The following is a 19,969-nucleotide window of genomic DNA, read 5'->3' as shown; positions in this document are numbered from 1 at the left end:
CCACTGCACCCTAAGGCTCATGGGATTTTTCCAGCTGACTTGCAACTGAAATCTTCCTATATTTTGTCTCTCCCATTAGACTGCGAGCTCCTGAAGCATTTGGGACTGGCTAACTTCTGTTTGTAATTCTTTGCACATAGTAAATGCTTAATAAATGCTCAAGGACTGGGCCATGTTATACTGTCAGGTTTATGCATGTATTCATTATAAATTAATAATTGATTCTAGTTTTGTCATTTGGTCTCTCATGAGCATGGTTGAATCTATTTCCTGGGGCTGGATCACTCCTTGATAAACTGATAAAACTGAGTTATCTAATCTTTGGAGATGCAAACCACATCTCCTGGACACCCCACCGAAGCCAACAAGTCCCTGAAGCCCAATTTAAATTCTGAGATCAGCTCTTACCTCCAGGGTCCTGTCCCTGGGTACAGGTCTTATCTCAAATGCTAGAAAGCATCTTAAGGCCTTTTCCCAGTCATCTGATGAAGGTTGCTCTCCACGCAGAACAGAGTAGCTGGGAGGCTCACCTCACCCTGTGGACAACTGCATCTTTCAGAAGCTGAAGGATGCAACAAAGGGCACATCTCTTCTGAATCTACTATCAAACTGGGGCTGTTGGTTGAAGGTGAAATGGTGGGATTGTGGGGATTCAGGGGTGAGGTGAGGGAAGGAGGAGGGGGAGAAATTTTGAGAGCACATTCAAGGGCTTTACACACATTCCCTTTGAGCCTTACAACAACTCTGGGTTGGAGGAAGCACCAGAATTTGCAAAATTTATCCCATTTTGCAGATGAGAAAACTAAGATTTTAGTTTATTTAAGAAAACTAACAAGCAACAAACATTTATTAAGTGCTGACTACGTGCCAGACACTACTGGATATGGGAGTTAGAAAGATAAAGAAACAAAGGAGCACCTCCCCATAGGGAAAACATCATGTACAGTTATGGCAGCTCGTTGGCACAGCAGATAGACTTGACTTGGAATCTAATCTCAGACACTTAGGGGCTGTGACCCTGGGCGTGTCTGCCTCAGTAAAAAGAGGATCAGGAGAGAATCTAGCTCCTCGGGGGTAGAGAGGATTAAAGGAGATCAGAGTTGTAAAAGTGCTTAACCCAGTGCCTGGTACTATGTGCACAAACGGGTGCTATACAAAGGTTTATTCCCTTGCCCATGTAAGTACCAAATAATCTACAAAGTAGGTACAAGTAAAATGGGGGGCTAGTTCCTGAGCCCAGCCCCATGAGCACGCGCAGAGTACCCACGACTGAAATTGCCGGGGAGAGCTGACGGCGCGTAATGGAAGGTGGGACCGGAAGCGCGGGAATAGTTCCAAAATGGAGGGGGCCCTGCGAGGAGGAGGTCGAAGATCCCAGGTTCACTGACTTCGAACTGGCTCTTGGGAGCCACCTTCAAAGCCCAGTCCCTCATAGGCTATTTCTGCAGGGGCGGGGCGATGGCGAGACGATGACGCAAGGGAGGGGGCGAGGTGATGATGTGAGGGGGCGAGACGGCGACGAGAGGGGCGGGGGCGGTGACGTAAGGGGCGGGGCGATGATGCGTCGGTATGAGACGGCGACGCGAAAGGCGGGACGAGGACGTAAGGGGCGGGGCGAGGCCCGCGCCCTGGGTCTCCTCGGAGCTCCCTCCAGGCACCAGTGGCCCGGTATCCTCGCGAGAGGCGAGAAGCCAACCTCACGGTCCCCGGACTGAGCAGGCGCCATGGCGGCTGCACCGCCCCCGCCACCGCCGCCGCTGGCGGCCGAGGGCGCGAGCGCGGGAGCGGGCGCGCGCTCTCAGGGTGCCTACCGGCCGTTTGAGCCGCAGGCGCTGGGGCTGAGCCCGAGCTGGCGCCTGACGGGCTTCTCAGAGCTCAAGGGCTGAGGCTGCAAGGTCCCGCAGGAGGCGCTGCTCACGCTCCTGGCGGGACTGGCACGGCCCCCCGTGGCCCCGGCGCCCGACGGCGGCGATGGTGGGGACGGCCCCGGCCCGCCTTCCCCGGCCCTTGGTGAGCGCGGGCGCGGGCCGTGTGAGAGGGCTGGGGGGAGGGACGGCAGGGGGGTGGGGGGAGGAGGCGGAAAGTGGGGGAGTGGAGAGTCGGGAGGAAGGGGGAGGGAGCGAGGGAGAGAGGAGCGGGGGGCTTCATCTCCAAAGGCTGGGGATCGAGGCACTTCCACAAGCCACCCCTCCCGGGCCTGGCGGAGAGAGGTTGTACTGGGGTAGTATACTAGGGGTAGTACTGGGAATGGTACTGGGGGGTTGAGGCAGAGCCTTCGGAAAAGGTTTCCTTGGTTTAGTTCCAAGTTTCAGAGCTCAATAGATTTACAGGTCTGAGGTCATAGAGACCAGTCAGCTTCATTTGACAGAAGGAAACTCGAGACCCTGGGAGGAGAAAAACTTTCCCTAGTTAGCCAGGGGCTAGGTGATAGAGCCTGGGATTTGAACCCAGGGCTTCCTGCACTCCCTTTCTTGTACCTTACTGACTTAAATTCTTAAGAGAATGTCTTCGATGATTGAGCTCTGGATACTAGTCTCGTGCTGACCCCCCAACTCCCAGCACCTCCATTTTGAAGAAAGGAAACTGCCCTTTAGATATGTGTGGAATGGAGGAGCTCCAACATCTCATTTGACTGATCGAGTAGACAGAGGGAACTGAGTCCCAGACAAGGGAAGTGACTTGCCTCCATAGCTAGTAAGCTGCAAAGCTAGAATTCTTATGCAAGTCAGCTTTCTGGTGTGTAGTGGAAAAGAGCAGGGGATTTGCAGTCAGGTTCAAGCTGTGGGGCCTAGTGGACCAGATCAGGCCTTGAGTTAGGAGGATCTGAGTTCAAAATTAGCCTCAGACACTCACTAACTGTGTGATGCTGGTCAAGTCAGTTAACCCACTTTACCTCCATTTCCTCATCTGTAAAATGAGCTGGAGAAGGAAATGCAAAGTACTTCAGTATCTTTGCCAGGAAAACCCCAGATGGGATCACAAAGAGTGGGACATGACTGAACAACAGCAACACTAGAGATAAATGAGGCTCTTTTTTTCTTACACATGTTACACAACAACAGTCAAGGCATGTTGCCTCGAACTGTATGACCTTGGAGCCGTCCCTTAACTGGGAGGCTCCAGTCTCCTCCACTGAAAGATAAGAGGACAAGATGATTGCTGAAATACCACCCTGCTCGAAATCCCATAATTCAAGCCCTGTGCCCTTTCAGAGCCCTTTCAAATCAAGACTACAGAAAGTCACCAGGGGCCAGGGGTGTGCTACTAACATCAAATTAATGAGTAAACCTAAGTCTTCATGACAGTAACAGTTCTGATCTGGAAGGGCTAAGAGTTGAGGTTGTGGTACCAATAGGGACTGGAAACAGTCCATGCTTGTTTGCTTATGGAGGTGGAGCAGAAAGTCAGTGATGTTTTTCCTCCTCCTCACTTTGAAGAGATGAGGGAAAGACTAAATATGAGTCTGTCACGGCTCATTGAAATGCAAAATCAAGATTTCTCATTTGAGTATTTCAGCACCTCTTGTGTACAGAAAGCTTAGGCCTTGAGGAAGAGACAACTAATCTTTAATTTTACCTTTTGTCCTTGTACTTAGGCTAGCCTTGCAATCTTATGGGATCAAGGATTGTATTTAATTGTTTGATAGAGTTGTTTTTATGGGGAAAGTAGTTAAGAAGGCTGCCCAAGTTATCCTTGCAAACTGTAAAAATCAAGCCCTCCTGCCTTCCTTTAAGTTGATTTGTCTAAGTTATAGATGTGGTACCCTCATGAAAGCAAATAGCCTAAGGAGAACAACCAACTTTGCAAGCAAAACCTTTACATCAAGGATCACTCATTGTAAAGGAACTTCTAACCTCTTTCCTAAACCCTGAAAGGGGCATTAGACTCCTCAGGATTCCAGCTGTGCTACACTCCCCCATTCTGGCACAGAGAAGTACATGACTCTTAGCTGCACAGTCCTTTCTTTATCCAGTCTGGAAATGGTGAGGGAGGCCAGCTTCATCCTGGAGATTGACCTTTTGCCCTGAATTCATGACAGCTATCACAATACCAGAGGCTTTCTTGCCATTGGGAAAGACTTATTTCTGAAAACTGTTATGGAGGAGGGAGAATGGGCCAGAGCCTGGGAAGGATCTAATATCCTACTCTTGGAAGCAAGCAGGATGTAGTTGAGAAGGGAATGCAGAAAATTTGGATTAGTCCTGGAATGGCCAGCAGCCTAGTGGGGGAGGTTTAGCTCCTGGCATTGAAATTGCTTTTCTCTCATGTAGGGATAGGAATGGATTCTTGTGTGATTCCTTTGAGACATGGTGGTCTCTCACTGGTGCAAACCACAGACTTTTTTTACCCTTTGGTTGAAGACCCTTATATGATGGTAAGTATGAAAAGGTTCTACCACATAGCCTGAAGGGGAGTGTCTCTAGCAGCCATACTGACTGGGCCACTGATCATCTTAGGCCATAACCTCAAAGCCCTGTTCAGCTACCCATTGCCCTCAGCATAGCACGGATTTCCAAATTCTCTCCTTTCCTCCTCTACCCATTGAGAAGGAAATACAATACCCATGTGAAATCATGTAAAACATATTTTCATATTAGCCATGTGGGAGGGGGCAGGCAGCAGGAAAAGCCAGAAAAATAAAAGGAAAAAAAAACTTCAGTCTATATCTAGAGTCCATCAACTCTTTCTCTCAAGGTGGATTGCATTTTTCATCATGAGTCCTTGGGAATCCTTGAGGGCCATTGTATTGATGAGAATAGCTAAGTCTTTGACAGTTACAATGATCAACTGTTACTGGGGACAGTGCTGGTTTTGTTCTCACTTTGCATCAGCTTATATAAGTCTTCCCAGGTTTTTTAGAAATCGTCCCCTTCATCATTTCTTATAGCACAATCCATCCATTCCATTGCATTCATATAACAGCTTGATTAGCCATTCCCTAATTGATGGGCATCCTCTCAGTTTCCAATTCTTAAAGAGCTGCTCTAAGTATCTTTGTACATACAAGTACTTTTCCCTTTTCATTGATCTCTTTGGGATACAGACCTAGAAGTGGCATTGCTGGGCCAAAGGGTATGCAGTTGTAGAGCTCTTTAGGGCTCTTTCCAAGTTGCTCTCCAGAATGATTGGTTGGATCAGGTTGGACTCCACCAACTGTACAGATATTTTTCAGGCCCTTGTCTATCCACAACTCGAAGCACACAAGCTGGGTGGTGGAGAGAAAAAAACAATGCAAGCCTGGGAATTGGGAGACCTGGTGCCTAGACTTGAGTAAACAGCCCACTGTCTGACCGGGGCTAAGTATCTTACTCTGTAAAACAAGGGGGTCACCTTCAGTGATTCTAAGTTTTGTTCTAACTCTTTGTGCCCATTACTGCCCCTTACAGGGTCATGAGTTTGCAACTGTAGCCTTGGGATTGAGAACATTTTGTTAAACAGGTTACTTTATGTAATGGGGGTTCATCAGCTACAGGTCACATGCCGCGACTCCTGGCCAACTGGCTGTATGCTTCCTTTTCTAGGGACGGATTGCCTGTGCCAACGTGCTCAGTGATCTCTATGCCATGGGCATTACTGACTGTGATAACATGCTGATGCTCCTTAGCATCAGCCAGAAGATGAACGAGGAGGTAAGGGGGGGAGGGGGAGAGGAAGACTCTGAAGATGTGGATGGGGCCGAGGTAATGGGTCACTGCAAAGCATCAGCCGTTCTCAGCTAAGTTTTAAGACCCACAAGGGTGCACTAGTTTGGGCCCATGTACTCACAGAGTAGTTGATTTTCTATTTTAACTGTTAGGATCATCCTGCTTTTAAGAAAAGACTCAAGAAATATTTTTTGAATGGAGAGAGAAGCCCTTTAAGTAAAACTAATTTTACACATTTTCTAAAATTTTACTATTGCCCGAGTGATAGTAGTGATTTAGGGGAGACTGTGTGATACAATGATCTTAGCTCTGGATTTGCTATCAGGGAGACCTGGCTTTGAATCCTACCTGAGAAATTTATTAGCTGGGTGACCCCAGACAAATCACTTGACATTTCTGGGTCTTGGTTTCTTTATATGTAAAATGAGGGGATTGAACTCTCTGACTCGTAAGGTCTCTTCCAGCTCTGTGCTTCTCTGATTTTTCAATTTTTCTCTACTACCTAAACTTGAATTGGTTTTCTCCACTCCTCTCCCCCATTTGATCTGTTGCACCCAAGCACTCATGCCAAAAATCTCTAGGAAGGTACCTGAGAACTCTCCCATTCCCTTATTTTGTTTTTAATGTGACATCTTAGACATTTGCTGATGTGCCAATGCAAAGGAAGCTCCCTGTAGGCATCGCTTTTCCCTTTTTCCTTTATCCCCACTACCTGTTACAGTCCATCACCTTAGATTGCTCACTATCTGTGGAAGGCCATAACGAGTTTGCCATCAGTTAATTGGTAAATGCCTTCTAAGTGGGAGGCCCCAGGCTATACCTGGGAGAGACACAATCATGCAGAAGAGAGGGGTTGCTTGCTTGTAGGCCTACCAGGGAGACGAGACAGAAACACATATAAAGTTGGCAGTGTGAGAGAGACAGAAAACAATCCAGTATACCAGGCCAGCTGTCACAAGGCTGTGAGCGGTAGTGTCCAGTGAGTGTTCTGGGGTGTACAGGAGGGAAATATCCCTGAGGCTTTGTGAAAGAGGCATTGAGGTAGAGCCAGATTTGGCTAGGAAGAGGAAAAGGAGAAGATATTCCATGTGGGAAGGTCAACTCAATGGACTTATCTTAACGTGATAGACTTTTCTTCCAGGAACGAGAAAAGATCATGCCCCTGATGGTCAAAGGTTTTCGGGATGCTGCAGAGGAAGGAGGCACCTCAGTGACAGGAGGACATACTGTGATAAACCCTTGGATTATCATTGGAGGTGTTGCTACTGTGGTCTGTCAGTCTAATGAGTTCATCATGTGAGTAGACATTGTTTATTATAGACTTGAAAGCTGAAAGGGACTTTGGCAATCATGTAGCCCCCCTCCTTTGTTTTAGTTAGAGATGAAGGCTCAGCTGGGCCCCTCTTATATTTTAGGTTCTACTGTGTGTTACTTTCCTTTCTAGATCGATAGCCACCTAAATAGAAAGAAGAAAATTCTTTACAAAAATTGATCTTCCTAGCTTTCTCACAGTCCCTTCAGGAACTCTGAGACCTATGGAGCCTTCTTCTTAGGGTCCCTTTGCTTTATTTCAGTGAGAAGATAGCATGGAGAACACTAGACTTGGCATCAAGAACATTTGGATTCAGATTCTACCTCAGGAAGTTGTTTAGCTTCTGTCAGGTTCAGTTTGTTCATCCGTAAAGTGGAGATTATTATAGTAGCAGCTGCCTCTCAGGGGTAACGTGAAGGTCCAGTGAGACCCTATCCATGAAGAGCTTCACAAACCTTCAGATTCTTGAGTGATGCTGACCTCACAGGGTTGTTAACAGGAAACCCCTTTATAAACAAAGCCCTTTGGCCTTTGGAGACATTCTTGCTCTCAATCTTCTGGGGAGCAGCTAGCAGGCACCATTGGACACAGAATTTGGGCCTACAGTCAGATACTTACTAGCTGTCTGACCCTGGGCAAACTACCTCTGTTTCTTCATCTGTAAAATGGGGATAATAACGGTTGCTACCTCTCAGGTTTGTTGTGGAGATCAAATGAGACAGAAAGCACTTAGCATGGTGCCTGGCACATGGTAGGCACTATATAAATGTTACCTATTATTTTGACATTTCCAGCCTGTGCAGCATGGGCCGGGGCAGAATAAGCTGCACACTTTGGCATGAGGGGTGCTTTTCCAAAGTCATGGTCATGGACCCTTCTTGGACTCTCTCATCGTTACTGGAATTGAATCAACCAGAGCAAGCTAGAGCATTGTGGGCCACTTTGTTGCCAGAGGCAGAAGGCAAGCAGGCAGTATTTAGTAGCCTTGCATGAAGAATCTAAGCCATCTGGGGTTCTCCTTTTCCTTTTGGTGCTCAGCTGCTTCCTTCTTTCTCTAGAGATTGCAGTAAGCTCTGAGTTATCAAGGCATAGTCAGGGACTCATGGCCCACGTTCTGTCTCCTCTGCTCCTAAGAAGCTCACCTAGTACATTTTTTGCTGGTGGAAGGGGAATCACAGGCACTCACTACCCTGGTGTCAGCACTTGCACACAGAGCTTGACCATGACTTAACCTAGGGACTCTGTAGATTGTTCACCTAGATTTGTCAATACAAGTACTACACTAGCCTAGCCACTGCAACAAAGAGAAACAAAGATGTATTCTGTAAGCAAATAGAAGTGCTTTCTTTTTCAGGCCAGACAGTGCCGTTCCTGGGGATGTGCTTGTGTTGACCAAACCATTAGGAACCCAGGTCGCTGTCAATGCCCACCAGTGGCTTGATAATGTAAGCATGCGGAACCCAAGTTGGCCTCTCTGACAACGAGCTGTTGTATTAACATGCAGGAGAACAAACGTACAAAATCAAGCGAAGAATCTATGAAGTCATGAGCCATAAGCCTTTAATACTGACATGGCTATGGGTTCAAAGCCAGACACAGGAAGCATTTGCTATGGGCCAGGCACTGGGCTAAGATCTGGGGGATACAGAGAAAAAGCAAAAACAGACTTCCTCTCAATGAGCTCACCATGTTTTAATGTAATATAACCATTCTCACCTTCTCCCTTAAGGTCAGAAAATTAGGCATGCTAAGGATTCACCAGCTCTGGAGCTGGTAACTCCACAGATGCTTGTGATCAGGCATCAGGAAGCTTCTTGTTACCCCACTAAACAGTCTCTGAACTTCTAGGAAGTGTGCTGAGTCTGGCTTTGCCTTCATGGCCATGTTATTACTAAAGGCTTATGACCCACAACTTCACGGAGAAAAGGTCAAAGGCAATGGAGATGAAGCCAGAGCCAGGGATTCAGCACCTTCTAGCTTGTCACCTTCTCCCAATTTATGGCAGTGTCACTAAGAAACCCCTCCGTTGGAAGAGGCCCAATAACTTGATGGTAAACCAAAGGATAGGTGAAAAAACTCACACTTGGACTTTGGCCCCAGATTTCTGGTTCTGTCATTGGACTGTTGAGCCTTCCTACCAATGAATTTAATCTGTTCATCCTGAGAACAGAAGCAAGGCATACTCATATAAATGATGAGCCAGAATCATAGTTTAATTGCCACTTGTAGCAGTCAGCATGGGCCTTTAGCACCCTGCTCTGCCCCCAATCTCACTTAAAATGAGGACCAACTATCATTGGTTTTTAGTCACTGGCACCAACTGGGATAAGTATAAGTATAAGATAAGTAATAGAAAACATTCTGATTTTGGAACTTTGGACCAACACACCAAAACTACTCATGGAATCAGAGTTGGCATCTGAAAAGCTTCCTGTGTAATATACTCAGGGCTTTTTGGTCCTTGGCCTTGGTGTTAGCCCAGCACCTAACTGAATGGTTACCAGCTCCTTGGATCCCAGCTACATCTGTCTGCCTTACATGATTAAGGACATTGAAAGTATAGAAAGCCATTGTGGTTTGTGACATTGGGGAAATCAAATGCTTTCAGTCTGGGGATGATACTACCTTTCTTTTGTAGCCAGAGAGATGGAATAAAATAAAGCTGGTGGTGTCCAAAGAAGACGTCGAATTAGCCTATCAAGAAGCAATGTTTAGCATGGCTATGCTAAACAGAACTGGTAAGAGCCTTTAGAATTCTATAAGAGCTCACATCTCCAAAGCACTTTAAGAGGTATAGAACACTTTCCTTCCAGCCCTGTAAGGTAGGTTGTGATCAGTAGTACTGTCCCCATTTTACAAATGAGGCAGCAGGCTCAGAGACATCTAGGAAATTGGCCAGCACACAGCTAAGGAGTTTTGGAACTGGGATCAGAATCCTTATTGAGAGCTGGAAAGCACTTCTGAAGTATAGTTCAGTCCCCACTTTAGAGCTAGGAAAACTGAGATAAGATCCACAGAAATCCCACTTGGGGGAACTGAGGCCTAGGGAAGGGAAGTGACTTGTCTGAGAGCAGTGATACAGCTTGGACTAGAAGCCCTGACATCTTTCCTTCCCCAAAGCCCAGTGAATAGCTTCTTCCAAGAGGAAGCTACATCACACTATTAATAACCGTTGCATTTGTAGGACTCTAACTCATATTTGACATATTAGCCTTTTTTTTTTTCAGTTCCAAATTTCCTTCCTCCTCCTACCCCATCCACCACCCAATGATAAGGCCAAAAAACCAAAACCTATTGTAGATATGTATAGTCATTTCAAAACAGGTGCCCACATTATCTATGATCGGGGGTGGGTTGGTAGAACGAGAAAAAGCAAGGGAAAAACAATCTGCTTCATTCTGCCCTCCAAGTCTATCAGCTGTCTTTGGAGATGAGCAGCATCTTTCATCATGAGTCCTTTGGAATTGTGGTGGTTTTTGTGTCAGAGATACTAAGTCTTATTAGCCTTTTTACTGATTCCTTTTGTTTGTATAAGTCATTTCAAACCCATTCCCCACCCCGTTAATAGCACCAGATTGACTCCTTATGAGAGAAAAACATTCAGTAGTGACTGTAAGGTTAAGGTCCCAGCAGTCCCCTGCTTCTATTGTGGAGGGAGAGGGATGTTTATTTCACTGTGTATTCTCCAAAATCTTTATGGTTTGGTCATCACTTGAGAGTTTCATTTTAGTGATTTTTTTCACTTATATTTTCTTAGGCCTGTTTATCCTACTGTATAATACCTCACATCTTTCCATGTTTCTCTGATTTATTCATATTCACTGTTCCTTACTACATTCACAAACCATAAATTTTTCAACCAATTGATGGGTACCCAACTGAGTTTCCAGGTTTTTTTCTACCACAGGAAGCGTTGGTATGAATATTGTGGTGTCTGTTATACCTGAATTTCTGTCTTTGATTTCCTTGGAATAGATGCACAATGGTGAGATTGTGGTTGTCACTGTCTTGCTTAGTTCCAAATTGATATCCAGAGCAGCCGGACCACAATGCATTAGGGGGCTTATTCCTCCCATGGCCCTTCCAGCATTAACTTCCCATCTTTTGGTATCTTTATCCATGTGACGGCTTTGGGATTTTAGTGTTTTCTTATGGTTACTTATACTTTATAATTCTTTTTGTAGGAAACAGTATCTCTTGACCATTTGCCTATTAGGGAATGGCTGAAAGTGTTAATGTATTTTTGTAAATTTCCCATATATTTTGGATATCAACGATATTTGCTGCAGATATTTTGCAAGCAGGGAAGCAGTCATTATTCTCTTACATGTTTCACTCTTTCTAGTAAAGAGTACTGTAAATTGGAGGCCTGGTTTTTGGCTGATAATGATGGCTCACACTTATCTAGGTCTTTATATACATTATAACCAAGGAAAATGTTCATTTTCCTAGGATTCTGTATCAGATGACATGTTAAATTTATATAGAGCTTTATGGTTTGTAGAATCCTTCCTTTAAAGTGCTGTCTTATTTACTTCTCACAACAACTCTGAAAGATAGGTGCTGTTCTAATCCCCATTTTACAGATGGGGAAACTGAGGCAGGTGGCGAGGTGAATTGATTTGCCCAGGGTCACACAGCTGTGTCTGAGGTGGGATTTGAACTCAGGACTTTGTGACTCCCAACTTCAGTACTCTCTCTGTTGTGCCACCTAGCTGCCCCACAGGGATTTGAGCACCAGGTTTAAGATATTTTCAGGACTTTGCTCAGACCATCTCCATTGCTGGTGGTGACTCATAGGGTATGAGAGTGGGCAAAGTGGGAGGGAGGTTCATCCACATTGACAAATAGCACATTAATATTAAACTGCAAAGCTGTTCTTTAATTAATAAATGATAAAAGGTATGAAAAGATGCAAGGAAAAAAGTAGACATGCAAGCTATGGGAAAAGATTCAAAATAAATAGAGAAATGCAAATTAAAACAGGTTATGCTTCATACATAGTCATATTCTACTTATGCCAGTGATTCTGTCCCTCACCCCGATACCCCCACCTCTCACCAAATCCCACTCCAGATCTATCCTCCTACTGTGTGTCTCACAGGCATCTTAAACCTTTTCCTTCCGTCTCTTGCAGCCCCCTGGCCATGCTTTCCAGTGCTCAGAACCCCTGATTCACTGGTCAGGGTAGGGGAGTTGGAATATTCCTTGCTTCTCATGGTGGTAAAGGGAGAGAAACTGGAAGTGACAGTGGGGAGCAGCTAGGATGCCAGTGCCAGCACCTCAGCCGTACAGGTGGTCACATCATAGGGCTTGTGATCATCCACAAGTGTTCCACGTCCATGTTCATGGACTCTGAAATTCCTTTATCTGATCATGTTTTCCCTCTTTGGTAAAAACCCCAACCCTATTCTTTAAGCCTCCACCTCAATCTTTAATCCCTTAGGTCTCTCTTCCAGGTGATCATCCCTGAACTGAGAGGAAGGAGAGGAGGAAATAGGCATTTATTAAGCACCTACTATGTGCCAAGCAGGTACTATTATTATCATCCCCATTTTACACTTGAGAAAACTGAAGCAGACAGGTTAAGTGACTTACTCACAGTGACACAGCTAGTGAGTATCTGACACAAGATTTGACCTCTCTGGTCTTCCCGACTGCAGATGCAGTGCCCTATTTGCTGCACCATCTAGCTATTCTGCCTCTCCTTCCCTCCTCTCAACTCTGAGTGAACTAGATCAACTGTACCATCCCCTTCTCAAGTCCCTTGTCCAGTTATCTCCCCCCTCCCTCATGCCCACTTATTTCTTATTTTAGTTATTTTATATCACATATATTCGTCTTTTTTTCCTTTTTTTGGTATGTAACTTTTTCTATAATTTAACTTAATTCGATTTTCAGCCTCAAATCCTCTCCCACCTCTTCCCCTCTCAACCACTGAGAAGGCAAAAAAAAAAATGCTGATTACAAATGTATATAATCATGCAAAACCAAATCTTACCTCCCCCCCACCCTGAAAAAAGGTAAAGAAAATAGGCTTCCATCTGTATCACTTCTCCTTCAGGTGGTAGATAGGATGTTTCACCTGAAGCCTTCAGAATTGTGGTAGGTTACTGTGTTGACTTTCAAAGTTCATTGTCTTTACGTTATTGTTGTATTGTTGTAACATATTATTGTTATTGTGTAAATGGTTCTCTGGACCCTGCTCACTTCACTCTGCATCACTTAAATATTCCCAGGTTTTCCTGAAACCATCCTCTTTATCATTTCTCATAGCACAACTGTATTCCATCACATGCATATACTATAAGTTGTTCAGCCATTCCCCAGTTGATGGGCATTCCCATGGTTTCCAGTTCTTTGACACCACAAAAAGAACTGCTGTAAATGTTTTTTGATAATAACTTTGATAAATTGCTTTGAAAATAGCAGTATTGCTGGGCCAACTGAGTTTAGTGGCCCTTGGGTATAGTTCCAAATTGTTTTCCGAAGTGATCAGACCAATTCACAGCTGCATTGTCATTTCCTTTTTTGTCAACTTAACCAATAACATAAGTGTAAGGCAGCACCACAGGGATAACTCATAGGGCAGGGGAGGGGTGGGGATGAGAGGGAGGTTCTTTCAAAATGACAAATATCATGTTATTAAGTGAATACAAGGTATGAAAACGTACTTCAGAGTTGTTTTAATTTGTATTGCTCTCATCATTAGTGATTTAAGCATTTTTTCCTATGAGCCATTGCTGGAATCCCGTTCCTCATGTTTTATTTAAAATTTATGCATTAATATTCATTAGGGAATCTGGTATGAAGTTTTCTTTGTTTTGAGAGGCAGCTGAATGGTACAGTGAATGAGTGGATAGAGCACTGGGACTGGAGTCAGGAAGACTTGAGTTCATATGTGGCCTCAGACACTTGCTGGCGATATGACTCTGGGCAAGTCTTTTGAGCTCTGTTTGCCTCAGTTTCCTCATCTGTAAAATAAAAGCACCTGCCTGGTAGGGTTCTGGGAATCAAATGAGATAACACTTGTAAAGTGCTTACTTAGCACAGTGCCTGGCACACACAGTATGTGCTATATAATCATCATTATTATTTTGACTGGTTTAGGTATCAAGAATACCATGTTTGTGTGATAGAAGGAATTTGGTGGCATTCTTTTGCCTACTTTTTCAAAAATTTGTATAGTATTAGATTATTGTTCTTTAAATCTTTGATAGAATTTGCTTGTAAATGCATCTAGTCCTGATGCTTTTTTCTTAGCTCACTTGTGACTTAGTTTCTATTTCTCAGATCGTTTTTTAAATACTCTTATTTCCTGTTCTGTTAATGGGTGAATTCATCCCATTCACAGATTTGATTGCTTGTTTCCCTCCATCCTATTTTCTTATACTTCACCTTTTTATCTCCCCCTCTCATTTAAAACTGAGTTTTACTCTGACTGCTGCCTTTCTTAATCTGTTCTGCCTCTTATTCGCTCCCCCCTTTACCCTTAACCCCTATCCCTCCTACTTTTTTCAATTCAGTAATCATTTATTAAGTGCCTCATATATGCCGGGCACTGTGCTAACCACTGGGGATACAAAAAGAGACAAAAGACAATCCCTGCCCTCAAGGAGCTCACAATCTAATTAGTGTATATACAAAACAGGCTATATAAAGAGCGGGGGTAATTAAAAGAGAGAAGACATTGCCTTCCTTTCCAAGGTGGGATTTGAGTTGGGGCTTAAGGAAGCCAGGAAGATTGATTGGTAGGTAGACCACAGGAGGAGAGAATGTTCAGGTGTGGGGGACAGCCAGAGCCAAGAGATAAAAGGTCTTGTTTGTGGAACAGCCAGGAGACCAGTGTCACTGGATCAAAGGCTATGTGTTAGGAAGTAAAGTAGAAGAAGACTGGAAAAGTAGGAGGGGGGTTTATTATAAAGGAAGGGCTTTGAATGCCAAACAGGATTTTGTATTTGCTTCTGGAGGTTACAGGAAGCTGAGTTAGCTGCCTGCTGGGCAGGCGGTGGGAGGGGAGCAGGGGTCAGTGACATAATTATACCTCCAATTTAGGAAAATCACAGGAATGGCTGAATGGGTTGAGTGGAGTGGAAGGCAGATCCCACCACCCCCTCTTCCAAAGCAGGCTATTACAATGATCCAGGCAGGAGGTGAGATAAGGGCCTGTACCAGGTTAGGGGCAATGTCAGAGAAGAAGCAAGATGGACAGGCCTTGGCAACAACTTGAATACAGGGGATGGGGCAGGTGAGTGATGAATCCTAGGAGGACTGAGAGGATGGTGCTACCCTTTCTAGTAACAGGAAAGGTAGGAATGGGGAAGGGTTGTGTTTTGGACACAAGTTTCAGGTATCTCGTAGACATCCAGTTCAAGATGTCTGAGAGGCAGTTGGAGATGTCAGATTGGAAATCAGCAAAGGTAATATAGATCATGAAAGGTAGATGGGAGAATCAACGGCATAAAGAGGGTCATTCAACCCTTGGGAGCTGATGAGATTCCCATGTGAAGTAGGATAGAGGGATAGGAGAAGAGGTCCCAGAACAGAAGCTGGGAGCTTGATCAGGAAGATCCAGTAGAGGAAACAGAAAGAGCAGAGAGGTAGGTAGGAGAACCAGGAGAGAGAACCATAACCCAAAATCTAGACAGAAGACTATATCAAGGAAGAGACAGTGTCAGAGGCTACGTAGAGGTCAAGGAGAATGAGGACTCCATGAAGACTTTGGCCTTTATGTTAATGCTGGGCTCTGCTCATTTCAGGGGAGGTATCTGACCTAGACTTCTGGCCTTAAACGGCCTTCTGCTGCTTTCATAACTGTTCTGTGCTCCCAAAGTGGTTTGAGGGATCCAGAGAGAGGTCTGTTCGCTACCCTCCTAGTTAGAGACCAAGGTTTAGGTCTGTTGGCTTGTGAGTGGTTGGATTTCAGAAGATCAACTGCTGGACTAAAAGGCCGAGTTACTGTTCTGCCTCTGGGCGCACAGCTACAATTATAGAACTTGTTTCTTGTTCAATACATGGCTGGCACCTATGATTGTTGTTGACTGCTCTCTCCCTGGATGTGGGACCCAGAACTGAGTGGGCAACGTAGCTGCCAGATGGCCCTTAGCACTAGTTCAGATATCCCATTCTGTTCTGGTGCCTTATCTCAGCCTACTTTCCATCCCTGGGTGCTAGATCTCCACAGCCACTACACACGTTCCTGGCCATAGACTTTTCTCCCTAAGCTGTCCTGGGCTGGAAAAATGAATTTTTCTTGGCTTTGCCCATGAGAATTTGGACTGTTGTGTTTTCTAGACCATTGTGGAGAAAGGGGATAATGGTGAGCTTGGATCAGTTGCTTCCTCTGCCATCTTGACCCTGTCTCTGTCTCACTATTCTATCAATGATCTGGTGCTGCCTTGCCCCATCTACCATCTGTTCCCTTCCATACTATTCAAATGCTGCTGAAAGAAGCTGGAGAACATCATAAGACCAATGTGTCTACTACAGACTTGTTACATAACTTCAACTACACCCTCACTGCTGCAAGGCAATCTAATTCACTCCCATTCATCACAACAGCTTTTTCAAACCTTTTCATCTCTCCTCGAACATCCCTTGGCACCCTTGTCTCTCACCTCAGCTGAGAATTTTTCCTCTTCTCCCCTCCTCCTGGTCTCCTATCACTCAGATGCTTTCTGCCACTATTACCCGTCTCATGTCAAGAGATGCTTCTCCTTGCCAAGACAAACGCTTCTATGTGTACAAGTGATTCCATTCCAGCTTGCCCCCTCTATCGTCCCTGCTTCAGCTAATTGTCAACCTCTCATCCACCAGCTGCTTCCTGCAGTCTATAAACATGCCGTGTGTCCCCCATCCTCAGAATTGTCCCATCTCTCTCCTCCCTTTCATGGTGAAACTCCTTGAGAAGTCTGTCTAAAATAGGTGCCTCAGCTTCCTTTGCTCTATCTTAAATCTCTAAAGTCTAGCTTCTAACTTCATTTAACTGAAATTACTACCTCTAAAGTTACCAGTGATCTCTTTAATTGACAAATCGAATGGCTTTTTGGTCCTCATCCATCTCGCTCTCTGACACCGTCAACCACACTTCTCCTGGATGCTCTCTCCTGACTCTCCTCCTGGAAACTGATTGCTCCTTCTAAATCCCATTTGCCCGCCATCCTGGTCACACCCACTGAGTGTGAGTCTCAAGGCTGTCCTGGGCTCTCTCCTCTCTTCTTTTCCTTGATGATCTCATCAGCTTCCATGGATTCAGCTCACATCTACTTAAACAGCTGTAACTTCTCTCCTGACCTCCACAATCTTAGATCGATCACCAACTGGAATGTCTTATAGACCCTTTAATTCAACATTATCCCAAACTCCCTTTAAGCCCTTCCCTATTACTGTTCAGAGTACCCTCAGGTGCAAAACTTAGGTGGCATCCTCCATTCCCCAACTAATTGCCAATCCTTTCCATTCTACTTATGTAACATCTCGATTATACCCTTCTTTCCCAACGTGGCCATCCCCCTGATGCAGGCCCTCATCACCTCGTACCTGGATCATGGCAGTAGCTGCTGGGGGCTCAAGTCTCTCCCCACTCTATTCAGCCACCAAAATTATCTTCTGAAAGTGGCCACCCCTTAGTTAATTTCAATGGCTCCTTAACTACCTCCATGATCAAATAGAAAACCCTGTTTGGCTTTTAAAGCCCTTTGTAATGCAGCACCTTCCTACTTTTCCAATTTTCTTACACTGTTCTGTTCTCAACAACTGAGTGACAATGGCCTCCTTTGCTTGTTCTTGAACAAAACACTACCATCTTGTGATATTTTTGCATCTTTCCTGTGTCCCCTATGCCTAGAATACTATCCTTTCTGCAAGAAAGTCTCTCTCCCCTTCCCTCTGAGAGTCCTTCCAAGTCCTCTTGTATCAGGGGTGGTAAACTACAGCAATGGGCTAGTTGGGATCCAGCCCTCAGGCCCATTATATGGTTTGTACTTTGGTTGATCTTGTTTCCCCTGTTAGACTGGGAACTCTTAGAGCTCCTTTCTATCTCAATCCTGATGTGAAGTAAGCACTTGATAAAATAAATGCTTCTTGATTTACACCCACTAAATTAGCAAAGCTGACAAGGGGAAAATGGCTACTATTGAGGGAATCCTAGATGTACAGTTGTAAGGGAACTCTGAGGCCATCTGATTCATGCCCTTCATTTTTTAGAGGATGAAAAAGCAGCCCAGGGAAGTTTGGACTTGCCCAGGGTCATACATCGGAGAAATTTAAATTTCTCATTGAGTTATGTGACAAGTATTTCCAAACAGTTTTCTCCAAATTACAATCTTTTCTATTGCAGCTGCAGGATTAATGCACACATTTAACGCCCATGCAGCCACTGATATTACTGGCTTTGGAATCCTAGGACACGCTCAGAACCTTGCAAAACAACAGAGAAGTGAAGTGTCGTTTGTCATCCATAATCTCCCCATTATTGCTAAGATGGCAGCTGTCAGTAAGGCCAGTGGGCGTTTTGGGCTTCTCCAAGGAACATCAGCAGAAACTTCAGGTGGGTGATAAAAGAAAAACTCTTTGTGTTTCATACTATCAGTGTCAAGTGACACTCCACCCTTCCCCCCCAACAGAAAGTCAATTAAAAATTTAGAACTTTCCTGTCTTGCCGTGAGCCTCTGAAGTATTTAAAAGTACAAGGCATTGAAGCCCATATTTTCAGTTCCAGTAGGACAGATGCCTTATCACTTCTGCTATCTCTGTGGCAACAAATTAAACATGAACGATAGACACCATTTGCATCTGAGGAAAGATCCCCTAGAAAGAGGGCTGGATACGGTGGCCATGGTGGGAAAGGCCTTTTCCCTTAAAGGGTTCAGACAAGAGCCACAGTGATGGCAGTTCTGAGAACAAAATGGTGCTTCAGAAGAGCTTAGGTTAGGAGTAAGGCAAAACACTGGCTTTTAAGTAGTGAGGTCCTCTATGCATCAGCAGCTTTGTGACAGGCCTCTTTTCCAGGGGGACTGTTGATCTGTCTGCCTCGGGAACAAGCAGCTCGCTTCTGTGCTGAAATCAAGTCTCCAAAATATGGAGAGGGTCATCAAGCATGGATTATTGGCATTGTGGAAAAAGGCAACCAGACCGCTAGGATCATCGACAAGCCACGAATTATTGAAGTGATGCCCCGGGGAGCAGCTCTTCATCATGACAGCTCCAATACCAGCCCAGAGCCTGCTTCATGAAATGGCCCACTTGTTTGGGCCTCGGAGACCTTTGGAAACAATCATGAATGGCTTAAGAACTACTTAATGATTTGTTTTGGGGAAGGGGAAATTTCCAAAGAAACCTGGCCAAATGGTAAAATCACTGCTAGATGAGCTACTTGTCCTAATGAGATAATTAAGGAAAGTAGTTGCTTTTACATGAGTTCAAATTAATTCATCCTATTTCACATTTTCTTCTTTATGGCTAAGTCTAGCCCACATTTCCCCTTTCTAGAAGCAAGATGCAGTTGATTGCTGAAGAATTTTTTTTCACTATTGAGTTCCTGGAGAGAGTATTTGATTGAACAGATTCACATGGAAGAAATGAGGTTATTTATTGAGGGGACACTTTGACAACCAGTCAGATCATTAGCGAATAATGCTGAAATAAGAATTCTGCCAAACCTGTAATGGGAGATGTGGTGTACTCAGGAATTATGGGATTTTTTCCCCCCTGGTTCTTCCTCGTTCTGGTCAAGAATTGAGCAACTTGTCCAGAAGCAGGGAAGTAAGCCTGTACCAGCGCAGGCCTTGGCTCTGTTTATGATGCTTCTGCCATTAAATCCCTTTGAGGGCTGGCAGAAGCTGAGCAGATTCCCAGAGCCCAGGCCTTGGCATTGCTAAATTTATGTAATCTTAGGCTATCAATTCCTGTTGACTCAATCAATTAAAAAAGGCTCATTTCTCACTATCAGTTTCAGTTCTCTTCTTTCAGCATGGCCCTAGCACCTAAAAGTACACACTTGAAACAACAATAA

General features: G+C 44.8%; 1 protein-coding gene across 3 annotated transcripts; it reads left to right on the top strand.

The window, feature by feature from the left end:
* Positions 1 to 1,656: 1,656 nt before the first annotated feature.
* LOC140516194 (selenide, water dikinase 2) lies at positions 1,657 to 19,905 on the top strand. 3 transcript variants are annotated; one of them, XM_072627221.1, is made up of 8 exons: positions 1,657 to 2,010; positions 4,272 to 4,375; positions 5,523 to 5,630; positions 6,787 to 6,941; positions 8,312 to 8,402; positions 9,596 to 9,695; positions 18,362 to 18,505; positions 18,967 to 19,905. In XM_072627221.1, the coding sequence occupies exons 1-8, from the start codon at positions 1,725 to 1,727 to the stop codon at positions 19,188 to 19,190; spliced, it is 1,212 nt and encodes a 403-aa protein (XP_072483322.1). In that variant the 5' UTR covers positions 1,657 to 1,724; the 3' UTR covers positions 19,191 to 19,905. The 3 variants fall into 3 exon arrangements, with proteins under 3 accessions (XP_072483322.1, XP_072483323.1, XP_072483321.1); XM_072627220.1 differs by having other exon boundaries at positions 1,665 to 2,010; positions 18,296 to 18,505; XM_072627222.1 differs by lacking the exon at positions 18,967 to 19,905 and having other exon boundaries at positions 18,296 to 18,513.
* Positions 19,906 to 19,969: the final 64 nt, after the last annotated feature.

The sequence above is a fragment of the Notamacropus eugenii genome, chromosome X, assembly GCF_028372415.1.
Source record: "Notamacropus eugenii isolate mMacEug1 chromosome X, mMacEug1.pri_v2, whole genome shotgun sequence".
NCBI classification, from domain to species: Eukaryota; Metazoa; Chordata; class Mammalia; order Diprotodontia; family Macropodidae; genus Notamacropus; species Notamacropus eugenii.
This window is presented reverse-complemented; position numbering and strand designations above follow the sequence as displayed.

Excerpts from the sequence above, each read along its gene's own strand:
- LOC140516194 (XM_072627220.1), top strand. The coding sequence starts at position 4,280 with ATGGATTCTTGTGTGATTCCTTTGAGACATGGTGGTCTCTCACTGGTG. Across the intron at positions 6,942-8,311 it reads CAGTCTAATGAGTTCATCAT|GCCAGACAGTGCCGTTCCTG; the intron begins GTGAGTAGACAT and ends TTTCTTTTTCAG. Across the intron at positions 8,403-9,595 it reads CCCACCAGTGGCTTGATAAT|CCAGAGAGATGGAATAAAAT; the intron begins GTAAGCATGCGG and ends TTTCTTTTGTAG.